General features: G+C 46.6%; 1 protein-coding gene across 3 annotated transcripts in view; it reads left to right on the top strand.

Moving 5' to 3' along the window:
• The window catches only part of DHX30 (DExH-box helicase 30), a 1,582,523-nt gene that overhangs the window by 1,174,321 nt on the left and 391,354 nt on the right, over positions 1-16,848 (top strand). For all 3 annotated transcript variants that reach the window (XM_069645844.1, XM_069645845.1, XM_069645846.1), the window contains one exon: positions 14,608-14,761. In XM_069645844.1, coding sequence (XP_069501945.1) covers positions 14,608-14,761 — 154 coding nt within the window. The remainder of the gene's footprint in view (positions 1-14,607; positions 14,762-16,848) is intronic.

Here is a 16,848-nt window from a genome sequence, read left to right on the forward strand (position 1 = left end):
TACTGCTACAAACCCACTCTGCATAGTGGCTAGGAGGTGATAGTCCCCAGAAATGTTTGTAGATGGAGCTGGAGGATTGTTGGGTATTGGCGACACTGTGGCCGGGGCCTGGCTGTTGGTGAATGAATCAATCGCCCCCACTTTCTTCTTCCTGGCACTGGCGCCCTTTGTCATTGCCAAGGAGTTAAAGTGTTGGTGCCGTCTGGTACGTGATACAATGGAATAGATGGCTGCATGTAGCAGCCAACGGGGCGTTCAAGAACTAGGTATGTTCCACGGTATAGATGTATATCTGTCAACGCCTCAGAAGAGTATCGCAACCTTTTTTTCAGTCTAAAATCCTTGTAGGGTGTTTATGCAGCTCCGTCACCGTTGGGTGTCACATGCACCACCGGAATAGTGTTGGGCCTTGGTTCGGGCATGGGACCACGTGAAAGGATCAAGGTCAGCAGTATCAACAAACATTTACAGCAGTCACCACAGGATGTGAAAACCAAAAAGGAATGCGAGTTCAGGGCTTCACCAGGATGTCAGCCCAGAGGAGTTCAGAGAGCGACTTGCAGTTCAGGCGCCGGAAATTACCAACTTCTGGTATTATGACCACACGTATTGTCACCACAGCATCTTTATAGATTGTATTCCAGGCGGTATGGTACCGGCGCACCTCACCTAGCAGTTTATCTATATAGGAGTGTGAAGCACAACACTTTTTGCGCAATAGGTTGTGTCCTCCCACGTAGAATAGTTTCTTAAATATCTGAACAGGTTGTGCCCATCGGTATAGTCATTTGGGTGGGGCCTCAGGTGGTAGAGCGAGTAGACTGTGCAATCTGGGCGGGTTCCACAAGGATATATGCTCGCAGTAGGGTCGCTCTTTTCCCCGTTCTTGAGAGAGTCACGTTATCTGCAGATTCCACAGTCCCGCATGGTTTAACTAAAAGGGGGCCTTCCCCTATCGCTGCCGCCGTGTCAGAGCGTGGTTTCACAGAATAAGCCCCCACCCGCCAAAGACGCAGGTACAGCGGTGAAATAGTGCCCGTACAAGCTGTGGCCCAACCCACCCGCAAGCCGTTAAGATAGGCCAACGGGAAGACCCAGTGACTGCCTCAATAGGGGGGGAATGACACACTGAGGCCTCCCGTGTGGATGTCTATAGTGCTGGTTGTCTGAACGGTGTTCGCCGCTGATGAGGTGTAATTTCGTGGCCTCTCAGGTTAGCATGCACTCTGGGCGCGGGCCATGTGTCAGACTGCGGGCATGTTCTTACCGGGTATTCGTGGCCGCGTGGTGCAGGGCGTCTATCCATGCTCAGGGTCGATGTCCTGGGAGCGGGGCGTCCGTCCCCCCTCAGGGCTCCAATCCGCCAATGCTTTCGGATTTATTAGGAAATGTTCAATAGGTACACACTGTGGCCGCCACCGGGAGGATGTTGCAGTGGCCCAGGAGAGTTCGGATCCGAGAGGTCCCGTCCCGTGCTGGGGAGGGTAGGCCTTATCCCCCTGCGCCACCCCGGGTACACGCACAATCGCCCCTGGCCGTGGATCAGATTGGCCTGCGGAGCATAGGAACTCCACACAGCGGGGTTGGTACCAGCAGCTGAGGTCCGTCTGCCCCAAGACCAGCAGCATTGCAAAACAGCCGGGTCGCCCAGGGCTACAAGGAGAGTTGAGTGGCGTGTAGTTCGGCAGTCCACAACCGCTCTCTCGGCCCTTGGCAGTCTGATGGGGTGCGTGTTGACCCAGCACCACAGCAGCGGCACTGGGTCTTCGGGCAACTGCATCTGCTAGCGGCGGCCAGAACACCTGTGTCCCCGCTGGATATCCATGTGTTCGTCTCAGGCAACCGCAGCCCCAGGGTACAGCCAGTGCGCCATCAAGCACCAAGGCACGAGAGGGGGAGGAGATCCCGCATTCAGATGGAGGAGGCGCAGGCTCCTCCCACCTTGTGGCCCAGGGGCGTCGCTCCCACCACAGGATAAGTTGATGTTGTCCTGGTACTCGTCGTCGGTCGGCGAGAGTCCCCCTTCACCGTTCAACTCGCACCGACCGGATATCTTGGCAGACGAAAACTGATCAATCTGTTTTTTGGATCGGATAGTCTTCCAAACTACCCACGTCGATATTGGGCTCAGTTTCTGGACTTGGTGGCCCTGGAGCAGGATGTTTCCAACAAAAGGATTATAGACGGAACGGAGCTCTGCAGCCTAGGCAGCCATCACATGCGCGCGCAACAGCACCCCCGTAAAGGTCAGGTTACTTGATAGAAACCAGAACGCGTCTTTTGATTTTTATCTACATGGATGTAATTGCAAGTTATGGAGAAAAGCCTCTGGAACACATTTTTTCTTTGAAGTCTTTCAGAAAGAAACCGCACACAGTGATAAAAGAAATGGTTTCTTTCTATTCAGCTTTTGCTGTGTTTTGTGTCTAGATGCTCATGGAGCAAACTGAAACATTGTGTATATTTATTTTCCTAGCATTTTAGCATCCTATGATTAATGAAATGGAAAACATATTTACAATTGAGAAGTATCTTTTGTAACACATGTTTTTTTCTTCATTGAAAGCAAACCGGTATTGCACCAAAGTATTTTTCAGATTTCCTCTGCTGTGTGCATTTATTGCCAAGATGCATTTATATGGTATGCTCATACACATTGTGTAGGAGAAGGTTTTCCACAAATGTAGTGCATTGTTTGAAACCAGACCTCTTTGATGTACAACTGTTTTGTTTTTAATGGGTCCTAGTCATTTTCCAGTTTTGTAATTTTTACTCCTATAATTTAATGTACACACTAATCATTAAAACAGTATGTAAAATGATGAGTATGCAAGGTCTAGTGTACATCTATTCAATCTTAACTTGCAGTCAATGGTGTACGTTACTATAAACGGTCAGTGGCAGCAGAGTTCTTGTTCAAGGGTGGGTGATTGTCATTACACAAATCACAGGGGTCACAGCCTCTTTCAAATCTTCAAGACTAAATTAACACATCCAAAACCTGACTTTGCAGGAATTGCAAGCAATGTTAAAAAAACAAATACAAATGAAATAACATTTATAATTGAAAACCTGTCCCTGTAGTGATAAATCAGATAGGTATTTAACTTTTTTATGTAGTGCTTCATGCAGGGTTCATGCTGGGAAGGGGAACTTGGATTCTGATTCTGGCAGGCCCAAAGCTGTTAAGGCTGCTCGGTGGTGAGGGCTAGATCGCCCGAGGGGGTGGTGCTCTCCTGCCAACGACTGGTGGACTTTCTTCACCAGCTGGGGTTTTCACTCAACCGGCAGAAGTCACAGCCGACTCCCGACCAGGACCTGATGTTTCTTCTAGTGTGCTGGGACAAAGCAGTGGGCGTTTCCAATGCCCAAGAGTCTCCTGTCCCTCTGCAAGGCGATAGGGCACTTTCTGGCCAAATCAACCACCTCTGTATGGCGTTTCCAGCACCTTCTGAGACTGATGGCTTCTTGCATGCTCACAGTTCGGCACCCATGCGTCAAAATGAGACGTCTCCAGCTCCACCTTGCGGCCATTTGGGACCAGGAGATTGGGTCGCAGTCGGACAGGATTCCATTCCCCTGTCCCTCTGCCCGAATCTTCGCTGGTGGCTGGTGGACTGCAATGTGGCAGTGGGAGCCCCCTTCATCCTGCTTTAGCCCACTCTGATGCTGACTATGGATTCCTCGCTTTCAGGCTGGAGGGCTGCTCGATTAATGTTGCATGGTCCAAGGCGCAAGCCCTCCTGCTCATCAATCTGCAGGAACTCTGGGCAGTGGGCCTGGCTCTCAAGGCTTTTCTGACACTCATCATGGACAAGGCAGTTCTGGTCAGAACCAACAACTCCACGGCAATGTTTGGCTTGAACATGCAGGGTGGCACCCGTTCTCCCCTCCTTTGCATGGAGGCGGTGCCCATCTGGGAATGGACCCCATCAGAGGGAATATGGATTTCCCCTGGGGGACAGCAACGCAGAAGCGGACCAGCTCAGCCGCTTAGGGTTCATCACCTACGAGTGGTAGTTACACATCAACTGTTTGCCACTTTTCCAGAGATGGTGGGTTTCCGGATCTGCACTTATTTGCATCTCCTCAGAATTCCAAATGCCCCAGGTTTATTTCATGGGCAGGACAGGGTCAAGGATCTCTTGGGGACACGTTCCGGCTATGCTGACACCGCCACAGGTGCTATGCGTCTCCTCCTCCGTTGCTCCAGCAGACCCTCCGCAAGTTCCGACGTCGTCGGGCTGCAGCCTCATCCTGATTGCCACTTCACCGGACGTCAAGGGTTTGGTTCTCAGATTTGCTGCAGTAGTGCTCTTAGGGGCCTGTCCATCTTCCGATCCCCAGCAGGGGCTTCCTGACCCAGCACGGCGGGACAGTGGAGCACCCAGACCCCCAGGTAGGCTGGCCCTAGCAGCCCGGTTGCTAGCCAGCTGAGACTGCACCATGCTCAGTTCTCGGAGGACAACTGGGACATCTAGGAGGCCAGAAGGCCATCTATGCGCTTTCAGTACTAGAGTAAGTGGACTATATTTTGTCACTGGGCCCACGACAAGCGGCTCGACCCTCTCAACTGCTCATTGCTCATCACTCTCCCCTTCGAGCAGGATGTTCTGACAGACTTCCTTGATAAGGGTCCGCAAATGTATCCCATTTTACCATTTCACATCGCTCTCTAAAAAAGGGTGGCAGTAAATTGGTAAACATCAAAGTCTAATCCGGCAGTAAACAAAAACCTGACTAGAAAGTGCCACCCATCTAGTAGTGACCCTGACTACCTATCAAAACACCCCACTCTAGAAAGTCTGGTGGTGCAGGCAACTACTGCAACTTCAAAGCAGGCTGCTTATCCTACCATCCCTCCAGATAAAGATGACAAGAGAGTAGATGCTTGGTCAAGGAAAGTATTTTCTACAGGGAGCATGGCTCTTAAATCAGCGAACTCCACATGTGCTTTAGCAAAATTCTCATTAATTCTATGGGACTGTATTTCCATGGCGGCAGAGCACATCCTGAGGGGGAGGAAAGACAGATTATTGGCTATTGTTAGAGACAGCAAAGAAGCCATGTGCGTGTCTCTCCAGTTGGGTCTGGATTCTACTGACAGCATCAGCAGAGCCATGGCAACTAGCACAGTAATACGCAGTCAGGATTCGCTGCCTCGAACCTGGAGCACCTAGAAAGAAGGAAAGAAGCAAAGGTTAGAACAAGAGTATTACCTGATTTCTTACCTGATCTCGGATTCATCGCATCTTCAATCCTGAGGAAAGACTTTGTTTTAAACGCGTCGCATCACCAGTAGCAGCGCCGCGCCATACTCACCGTTCCACGCAGCATCTCTTCGATCCGGTGCTGTCTCCATCTTTACATCGCCGAATTCCAGCACCTAAGGGGCACAAGAAACAAGGTGAGCAGAGAGAACAGACAGAGACAATCTCTTTAGCCGCCATATGCTTAACTGATTTTACCCGCCGGAGGTATTATTCATCAGCGCGCCACATTTCTTATGCCGCACCTGTGAGAAAAGGGGAAAGCAGCAAGTTTAACCCTTGGCATTATTTACCTGACAGTGTTGGGTAACGCAGACTTTTACCGGAGCGCTTTCAGCTGTCAATCTTCTTATTGGGTCAAAGCTGCAAGATAAAAGAGGAATTGGACAGGAGTGAATTCCAGACATTTTGAACTCTTACGAACTATATACTTATGGCTCTTTGCCAGGACCTTTTGGAGTCAGGATTCGTCTACAACTCTTCCAATATCTTCAGGCCAGTGAAGTAACTGGTCATCAACGCGCCCCTGCGTACTTCGCAGGATGGAGGGCTCATCCTTCAAGAATATAAGGTGAGATTGCTGAGAGGGCACTTAAGTGGTGATTAGAGGGGAGGACAGTGGGGGTGCTATCACTTGAACCACAAGTGGCTAAATCCATCTCTCCACTTGTAGGAGAATATTTCTACGGGTCAAGCAGACAAGAATTGGAGGCAGATCCAGTCAGTCATCGCTGCACTACGCATCACGTAGGTGGAGGCCGCAGCAATCCGGGTCCGACCGACGCCCCTGTGGGAGCCAGGTGAGCGTAACAATGGCCTCTTGCATTTTTCTGGTGCCAGAGGCTTGCTTGGGAAACAGATCCCTTCAATGGCTCCCAGAACACAATGGTCTAAATTCTCGGGCAATATGTCAGACCTACTTCAGGTTCCAAGCAGGGTCGCACAGGATCTTCTGTGGTGGGCCTGCGAGGACAGAATTCTGAAGGGAGAACCTTTTTGGCAACCATGGCCGGAGATAACAGTAGTAACGGATGGCTCATTCAAGGGGTGGGGAGACCACGCCAACGATCTGCCAATCAGCAGTCGTTGGTCTCCATCGGAGTCCAAACTACCCATCAATCTTTTGGATCTGAGGGCATTCAGACTAGTGCTGATGACCTTTCTGCCCTCTGTACGGGCAAAGAATGTCCTGATAATGATGGACAAAACAGTGGCCATGTACTACCTCAAAAAGATAGGTGGTCTAGGGTCACTACCACTGCGCAGAGAGGCAATGCAGCTCTGGTACTGGGCATTTCAAGAAGGAATCTCCCTATCGGCAGTACACCTAGCCGGAGAGGAGAACAAAGCGGCTGACGCTCTGAGCAGGCAGAGCACAGTCTCCCACGAGTGGGACCTAGCTCAAAGTCCTTCAAAAGAGCTTCACCCTTTGGGGAACCCCGCAAGTGGACCTGTTCAAGACCAGTGTCAACCGGAAGTGCGAACTGTACTGCTCCAGGGAATTTTCTCCAAGAGGCGCTCTAGGAGACAGGTTCGTGGTGGACTGGGAATTTCCACTCCTGTACGCGTTTCCGCCAGTCCCCGTCATTCTTTACATGATCAGGAGGTTGAGAAAGTTTGGGAAACACATGATACTAATTGCCCCGGATTGGGCCACGAGATCGTGGTACCGGGACCTTCTGGACATGTCCATCTGCCCTCCAATACGTCTTCCACTAAGAGAGGACCTTCTTTCGCGAGAGGAGGGTCGGGTTCTCCATCCAGAGGTCAAGACACTCAGCCTTCATGCATAGTTTCTGGGAGGCTGAGATACAAGGATTGGGAACTCCCAGATGACGTAATGGAGATTTTGCTTTCAGCCAGAAGGCCAGCCACAAAGTCCTTGTACCGCTGCCATTGGAACAAATTCTGCAGCTGTTGAAAGGACAATAATGTAGACCCTTTACTATGCAAGACACCAGAAGTGTTATCTTTTCTAATATACATGGCCAATCTGGGGCTACAGGTTGGAACAATTAAGGGCTATTTGATGGCGCTATCCATATTTAAGCACTCATCGAAGGAATCTTCATATTTCAAGATCCCACTGGTGGCACAATTTCTAAAGGGACTCGCCAATGTGTTCGCCCCCATCTCCTGTCCAGGTTCGGAACCTTAATCTGGTATTAACATTTCTTTTGTGTGCCCTTTTGGAACCTCTACATTCATGTATATCTCAATGCCTCTAATACCAAACCTGAGATACTTCCGATAGCATGAGATGTGATATCTCAATGCTTCTAATACCAAACCTGAGATCCTACCTCTAACATGAAATGTGATATCCAACTCCTTCCCTTTCCAATCCTGAGACCCTTCCTATAGCATGAGATGTGATGTCTCAATGCTTCTAATACCAAACCTGAGATCCTTCCTATAACATGAGATGTGATATCCAACTCCTTCCCATTCCAATCCTACGTATCTAGATTATCCAAATTTCATATTGATGATCAGCTTTTTATTGACTATACAGGTCACAAACTGGGTCAGGCTGTGACTAAACCGACCTTACCCAGATGGATCATTCTGGCAATTTCAGAATGTCACAGGCTGGCAGGCAAGGATCCTCCAGAAGGCTTAAGGGCCCATTCCACCAGGGGCATGGCTACCTCTATAGCTCTGCAAAGGGGTGTCCCAATCAAAAACAATTGTGAGGCAGCTACGTGGTCTGCTATACATATTTTCACAAAGCATTACTGCCTTGAGTCTTTCGGTCAGGATGGTAGCTTTGGAAAAGTTGTCCTCCATTCGGTTCATGGAAACCATTAATAACTAAATTCTTACTCTCCCCCACCAAAACAAACTCTGCTTTGGGAGTCTATCAAAGATTAGGAATACGTAGGCGGACACAATCCATTCGAAGAACAAGTTACTTACACCTCATAACGATCTTTCAACTGTATGTTCCTCCCAGCCTACCCCACAGTAGAATTTCACATGCTATTACAGCTTTCCATCCTTCAAAGCTTAGTACGGTCAAACCTGTGCTTATGCGGCTAGTTTCTTCTGTATGAAAAACAGAACTGAAGCCAACAAGCGCTTCACATGCTATATATACTTTCGATTACATCATCCTCGAGACGGAGGCCCTCGAGGGACATCGAGTCGACTGCATCGACGCACAGCGCCCTCTGCTGTTTTTTTTTTGTTTTTTTTAGTATTTTTTTTCCCCCCCCAATGCAGCTAAAGCTGAATATCATTTATAAAAGATGAGGAATACATGGGAGGAACATCCATTCGAAAGAATGTTACCATTGGTAAGTAACTTGTTCTTTTGTTTGTTTGGTGAAGCCTGCACGGTTCCTACTCAAGCTGACTTTGTCTTCGTCTACGTGAGAGAAGCGTTAAAAAGCTTATACTGCTTGTGCCATTATAACATGTGCTTCATCTATTAAGTGAGAGAAACCTGTTTTTCTGTTAGGATGCAGAAAGCTGCCGCATGGTAATGATTTTCATACAGTTTTTGCACACATCGGCTGGATGTCGCATACATTTTACTGTTTTGCAAACCTGAAACTCTGTTTTGCTACCTTGAAATCACCTTTACTCTCAGTTTAAAAATAGGGAGTAAAATACTCCGAGCTCCAAACCTTATCTGGATCACTGTGTGAGAGTCAATATTTTCTACTGCCAATAACCATTCCTCCCACGCCTAATTCTCTTGTGCTATCTCTGCATATCTTTTTGTAGTAATTAAAAACCGGTCTGAAATGCATTTTAAGAGACTTCCACAAGATTTTCCTTTACACTCTACATGTCTCAATGTTAGGCAGAATTATATGCAGTACCCTTTGGGAACACCAAACACAATTAAGACTACAAGTGACAGTACAATTTCACCTTTGGTACAAGCATGACCTACACATTTAAAGTGGTAGCGATGGCTGAGCAGCCAGACTTATCTCAAGAGTAAGTGAGCAGTATCAGATAGTTACACAAAGGACAGCAATTACTATGATTCAAGCAAACACTGACTCAACGTTTTCATGTAAAAGAATATACATTTATTTCACTCTTCAGTTGTATAACATTAGACTATTATAAGCAGTCCAAAAATCACACTCTTAATACACCACACCACTTCCCTTAAATTCCAGACAAGTTAAGCTCACAAAATGAAGTGGGAGCAAAATGGCACTCCAGCAATTTAAAAGGGAGGGAAAGACAGTTATTAGAAATTAAATCAAACCAACAGGTAAGTACTCAGGGCAATTGAATAAGAGGAACTACAGAGATAGGATCAGGTAGAAAAGGCTTAGGGCCAAACTCAATGGGTCAAAAGTCTTTTGCTCAAGATCACACAGTTCAGGGTAGTTCGCAGTAAAGTTCGTGGCACGGTTTCCGGACGAGGTTGGTTGATAGAAAAGTTAGTTCGAAGAGAAGAACAAGCCCTCGGATTGGAGAAAGATTTCAAACACTTTCACCGCAGTTGAACGAAACGAGCAACCGGATTTGCACAGTACCTTAAACGGAGAGGAAGCTGTAGCTCAGGCAGACGTTCCTGGTAGTTCCTGCAGGCTCACGGTTCCTGAAGCGACTGTCGGACTGACAAGAACTGTGAAGACTGGAGGGTCCTGCGCTAACCAGGGAAGAAACCAGCAGCAGAGCAAAACGACGAATAAAAGGTGCGCTCCTTAAAATCCAAGCAGGGTCCGACCTTCCTGGCTATCCGGCCCACTGTAGCTCTGTACAGTGAATTCGACCAGAGGGAGGGGTCCTGGCTTGCAGTTTGGGCGAACTGGTTGGTCCCACCAGCTCAAGGAAAAAGTTTCCTGGAGGATCTTCTGTCATCAGATTCTGAAGATTCGGACCTGCAGCAGGGCTTCACCGGCAGTTCAGTCGTAGTAGGGGGTCCTCTTCCATCAGCTCCTCCTAAGTTCTTTCGTTCCAGTGGCAACTCTGCCTTTCCAGTCCCAAAGACCTGCTTTTTATGCAGTTGTCCCCCATTCATACAGCCTGGCTGTCATCACACAGCAGGGTGGCTGTCCTGGCAAGGACAGTCCCCTCAGCCAATCAAACAGGAGTGTGACTTGGGTTACCAAGGGAACCCATGGCAGGGGTCCGAAGATCCCTCCCTCACATCCTGCCTACCTAGACTTTCTGGCGCCTTAAGGAGGGCTTTTGTGCAGAAGCCCGCGAAAAGACAGTGAACAAAGGAATCATCCCCGGTTTGGCACGCAGAGTAAAACACGAGAAAGACTTTAACAAAAAGAAGTGGCGAATAATCCCAGCCGGAGCCAAAATAAAATGTATTTGGTCAAGCCGGTTTATGTTCAAGGCTAATATAATAGCCCAAACCAATACCATGGTTATATAAGATAACTGCAGTAGAAAAGTTGGGTAGTTACCACGGCCACCAGCCAAGTCTTAATGTTAAAGGAGCGAAACAATGCTCCAAGAGACACAGACAAAAAGGGATAAGGGTTAACCCTTTCCAATACTCCATGTAAGATGGGGTGTACTGGGTCTGTGGTTTAAAGTGACTAAAATAAAGTTAATGGAAACTTTACTTTTTCTGGGGGACAGTAGTCAGCCCCAGAAAATTGAGTAAGTGGGAAGTCTCAAAAGGCAACCCTGTGTCACTGCACTGAAGGTGCTGTGTAACACACACAAAAAATATGAGGCCATGGAGTAGGTGAGGCTCCAGTGCTCAAGATCACACAAAAAGTGGAAACACACACAGCAAAACACATGTAAGAGTGGGAAAAAAGGCTCACACTCTTACCAGGTGAAAAAAATTCATCCTAGAAATCCAGCAAAGCTGCTGAGGGACTCATTAGGAAAGAGAAATCAGCCATTTATGAGACTTCTCCTTAACACTCATTAAGCCATGCCTTCTATTTTATCATTATGACCGTGTGAATGATAGTTTATGGTGATGTCCACCTTGTCTAATGAATTGTTACCTTATTTCCAACCTCAGTACATGGCTATTTAGTAGCCATCACACCCCACCCGCCACTGGTGATTTTCTTCTCGTTATCACTACTGCTTCCAATGGTAACTTCTGCAAGTCCATATTAGGTGAAGACAAGCTACTGTCACCAAGAACCCCACTAGATAACTCAGTGAACTACATGAAAAATGAAATATCTTCAACATGTTCCTCTGAGAGGACCACATTGTGTAATACTAGGTCTAGGTTATTGTATTGTTTATTTATATAGCGCCAAAACACACATGAAAGTTTTACAAAAAGCTCAAGGAGGGTGGGAAGGCTCAGAGCCCTTGAAATTAAGAGACGATAATAGTCTGCACAGGCAGAGTAAGTGCATTTAACAGTTGAGACACAGCAAATGGACCTGGCAGTGATTCTGCATTTTTTATGTGCAATTAAGGGGAGAAGACAAGGGAGAACAGACAGACGATCATCAAGCACGTTGCATTTGGATCGTGCAAGTGCATAGAAGGTCACAGGGAGGGGGGGTTGAAGTGCAGAGAGAGGCAACTCTCTTTGGGTTATTTTAAGTGCATTGAAGGTGGGTGGGGTTACGACCCTGAGGCAAGAGTGGACTGGCTGGGCTGTGGTGGCCGGGACCGGTGAGAGACTGACCGCAAGCTGTAAGAAAGAGGAGGGAGAGATGGACAGAGGAGAGGGCTAGTTAAAGGCAGAGCGAAGGAAGAGGAGAAGAGGAAGGTCTTGAGGAGTTTCCGGAACTTAAGAAAGTCATGCTCAAGATGGAAGGCGGCAGGGGGGCTATTCCAGAGGGAGGCACCTGCTGAGGATAGGTATCTCCCTCATAATGTCTGCTTGGAGAACTGGCTCACTCGCAGAAGGTTGGAGTTAGATGAGCAGAGGGCTTGTGAGGGACAGTAATTAGGTAAGCAGCGTTGCAGATAGGTAGGTTCCAGGCACCAGAAAGCCTTGTGGACAATGTAGAGGGTCTTGAACTTGATCCTTGCAGCCACGTGGAGCTAGTCAAGAGATTTCAGCGCCGCAGAGATGCAGTCCCTCGGCTTGAGGCTAAGAATAAATCTTGCAGTTCTGTTCTGGATGAGTTGCAGAGGGCTCCAGACAGAAGAAGAGAGGTTGAGGAAGAGGCTGTTGCAATAGTCCAGCCTAGAGAGAACCAAGGCTCTGGAGACAGTGAGCCGCTGAGGGAAAGTTAGAAATGGGAAACTATCTCTGAGGCGGTGTAGCATACTTTTTAGAGATGTCAGAAATGTGAGAGGAGTAGAGTCGAAGATGACCCCAAGGTTTTTTGCCTCACAGGTGGGTGTTGGCACAGGGCCAAGCGAGGCCAGCCAGAGCAAAAGTGGGAAAGCGGGAGCAGGCTCCCCAATTCGAACAATCTCTGTCTTACTGGCGTTGAGGCAGAGGTTGTTTGCAGCACACAATGACTGAATAGCGGACAGACAGATATGAGCGTGGAGGAGGCGGCTGAAGGTAGCCTGAAAGATAGTTGCGTGTCATCTGCGTAACACTGGAAGTTTGAGGTGAATGTGGCAATCACACGTGCCAAGGTAGCCATATAGATGTTGAAGAACCAGGGGTGAGGTTAGATCCCTGGGGGACGCCACAGGTTAAGAGAGCAATAGTCGAGAGAAAGGCTCCGAGCGCCACCTGGGATGGGCGATCTGTGTGAAAGGAGATTAACCACGACAGGGTCTGAACCTGTGATTCCCAGGGTGTCAAGGAGATGTGTGATCAGGATGTTGTGGTTAACCATGTCAAAAGCAGAGGAGAGGTCAAGGAGAATGAGGACAGAGGGAGTGTTGGTGTCAAGATTTGAGAGCAGGTCTTCAAGAGTGTTCAAAAGAGCTGTTTCCGTGCCACTGGATGCTCTAAAGCCAGACTGATGGTCATGGAAGCAGCCCGTGGATTCAGTGTGGAAGGTCAGCTGAGTGAGAGCCAACTTCTCCAGGAGTCTGCCCAAGAAAGGAGTGATGGAGATAGGGCAGTAGTTTTCTGGAATGGAGGGGTCAGCAGAAGGTTTCTTGAGCAGAGGGTGCACAACGGAGTGCTTAAGGGCAGTTGGGAAAATTCCAGTGGAAAAGGAGAGATTGCAGAGATCAGCCAAGGCTGGGGCGAGGGAGTCAATATTGTCCTTAATGGGTTTTGAGGGGCAGGAGCCCACCTGTTTGGATGAGGCCTACATAGACCGGACTTGTCTGGTGACCTTACCAGGTGTGATGGGTGAGAGAGAGGAGAGGGTAAGAGGAGGAGGGGGGCAAGGGAGGCTCCAGTGTTGGTGTATGCAGTGGGGTGGAAGAGAGGGAGGAAAGGATGTCTTAGGTTTTTGTGATGAAGTGTGCAGCCAGGGCCGAGCAAAGTTCCTGGGTGGGTGTGACAGAAGAAAAGGCTGCTTCAGGATTTGCCAGTTCCTTGCAGACTTTGAAAACCTTGGCTGTGTTGTTTGATGCTGCAGAGATGTGGGGCTTGAATATAGACTCTTTTCTTGGAGCGGATGCAGAGTTGATATAGCCTTTGAAGGAGTTTGTCAGATGTACCGCCCGATGAGTTCCATTTCCGCTCAGCTGCCCTACCTTTGCGTTGTAGGGCAGCCATATCTGAGTCGTACCAAGAGTTGCACTTTTTGGAAGGCTTCAGTCGGACCCTCATGGCAGGGGCAAGTGTGGCAAGAGCGTTGAGGGTAATCATTAGATAGTCGCTCTCATGATATTTTAATAGTTCCACTGCAGAGATGCTTAGATGATTTATGTGGTGCTAAAATCCACATGATTGTTATTCCAGCGTATTAAAGGAGTTTGGGGACCGGTCACTGCATATCTGAAGACAGTTCTTCATCCACACATCACACAAGCACATGCTGCGTATCTTGCACTCAACCTTTTATTTTTCCCATTCAGGATTTTCTGGTGTCTCATCAACTAAGTCCAATAATAAAATGTAAACTAGCTCACATACTTTAACCCTTGTTACATGAAATGTTTCGGTTTGCGAGAGTGCAGTTTCGTTATGTGGACCTTTCTTATACAATAGAAGCAGGTGTCCAGGTAATTGTTACATAAGTATTTCATAACTGTGTGAGAATTTGTGAGTGGTACAAGGGTATTGAAAGGTTCACTTCAAAGTGGTTTATCGTCCAATGTTCGGGTCAGTTCTAGTAGTAATGTCTCTGGTTTAGTTTGGGACCAGCAGCTTTTTTAATAGCTTTCAACAGGCTCTTCAGCACCTTTACCCCACTTGTGAACTGGAAGACAATTGTTCAGTCTGCTTCTTCACTTATTTCTGCTGTTTTCCAGGATGAGGGTTAAGATGTTTTCTGTTCTTATGCCTCCTTAACTTTGCCATCCACTTCTACGTTATTTATATGAATGTTTATTTTTTTAGGCAAAGGCCCGTCTAAGTGGAAAGAGCAACAGCGATCACATCACCTTTATCCGGGCTGTAAAAGGGTGGAGTGCGTCTACACGGAATCGTAGTACTCGCGAAGATTACCTCAATGAGAACATGCTCTATGGTCCAGCACTACGCTTCATTCAAGGTGAGACAGAATTTGTGACTTTTTAGCATTTTATGAGTATGTGAGAAGGCACATTATCATTAGGTTTGCTAATATCCCCATGCACTGTGAGGTTATGTCAAGCCGTTATCGCCCTTTGATGTTTTTGGTTTGTAATAGAAGGGTATGCATGTTGACCTTGGCTGTTAGATGCGTGACTCTTGCTTTTTCTCAAGGCTAGCACTGGCTGAAATATGTGGTTTGCAATTTTGATCAACGAAAGTGCCCTCTGCTGCTGTAATCTATACAGGGAGTAATTGTTTTGAAGGAATGGCTTGCTTTATTGCTCATTGGTAAAGCAGACAGTGGCCATGCTTTGCTTCGAACAGAACTATCTACTTGATCACCCCATTGGTGGAATAATTTTTTAATTATTTTTTATTTATTTATTGTTTTAATCAAGATAAAAGAAAATCTTGATTTTTTTCAACATTAAAATATTATCAAAAATGTTTTGGTAAAATACAGCATTTATACATGCATAGTTGTTTGTTACAAATTGATATGTTTAACAGATATGTGTAAAGACATGAAAGTTAAATTGATTAGCTCAGTTTTTTCTCTAGCTTTTTCATTTTTAAACCGTACAAAAAGTTCAAAATAGCATATCTAACGATTTTCCTTACAGTGTGAAATAGCAAGTCTCATAATTCTGTAGTAGACTCAATGTATGATCCCTCAAACAAATGCTTAAAAAACAAAATCCTCTGTGGAATTAATATTACACATTCTGCACATAAGTGTCAACATTTCAGGAGCGGATTGACAATATCGGCAAGGCAATGCTTTTGGTGGTAAGAGTTTTCTTCTGCATAATACTTCATGGGTAGGCCATATATTTAAACGAAAGCGCAGGAAATCGTCTCGTTGACGAGAATTTGGAAACAGCATTAAATAAGGCTCCACCATATCATAACGCTTCAAATTGAATGGGTTGTCCGTGAATGTCTGATACGAAGTACAGGCATTCCTAGTGTTAATCCAGTCAAGTTGCCATAATCGCTTTTTGGCCGCATTAGGATTGTTGATCAGAGAGAGGTCAGAAAAATTCAATTGTATGAGGATTCCCAGCGCCTTCGTTCGCCACATTGTAGGGAAATTATCTTTTGATTTTAACAGGTAATTCGCCGCAATGTACATTAACCCCTTGGAGTTTCTGTCAATTGCCATTAAGCATTTCCTATATAAGGAACAAAGTTTCCATTTGTAGATTGCATATAGCGACAGCAAACCTAACTCGTTCCTCAAAATGGCTATGGGTATTGACATAGGTAAGTTTAACACACGTTTCCACAAGTGACCTTCTAAAGCAGACCAATATTCATAGGTTTTTATTTTAAAGGTTTCACTACCATATGTGACCACAGGTACGTATTTTTGTTTATAATAAATTATAATTGGCTTTAATGAAAATTTGCAGTACCTGGCCTTGATCAATCGAGCCTGGGACAGCGTCATAATCGCTTTTTGCTTTATATAATTCTCATATCCCACCGAACTCGCTTGCTGGGTTTATTAAGGTTCCCGAGTAGACATATGAGGGAACTGAATCCAAGTTTGTTAATTGCAATGGCCGTTGATGGGTTTTAGATCTCTGCCTGTGTGTGCCAAATTGAATCACTTTGGTTTTCACAACATTTATTGAAATATAATTTTCTAAGCAATAGGTTTCCAAGGATTTCAATAGGGCACGAAGACCATTGGGGATTTTGGAGAGTAAAACCATATCATCTGCATATAACAGGTGTTGAATCGGGATGCCATCTATTTTTGGTGAGTCCGTCACTATCGATGCAAAACGGGATTTAATGTCTGCTATAAAATTAAATAAATATATTTGTAATTTTCTAGTTACAAGAGTTAATGCTAGTTAATGCTCCTAAAAAGTTGAAAAGAGAATGATATGAGTACAATGAATTAGTGAACTGTTACAATTCGAAAAAAAAGCTGCTTACGCTGTAGATTAGCACGCTAGATGGCTAGACAGTACCACCGCACAGCCGGGATCAAAGAGGGAACACCTCCGCAGTCTCCCGTCCGATAGGCATGCCACCAGCGCCAAACAGCCG

This window comes from Ambystoma mexicanum, chromosome 2p (assembly GCF_040938575.1).
Source record: "Ambystoma mexicanum isolate Mex_15411 chromosome 2p, UKY_AmexF1_1, whole genome shotgun sequence".
NCBI lineage: Eukaryota > Metazoa > Chordata > Amphibia > Caudata > Ambystomatidae > Ambystoma > Ambystoma mexicanum.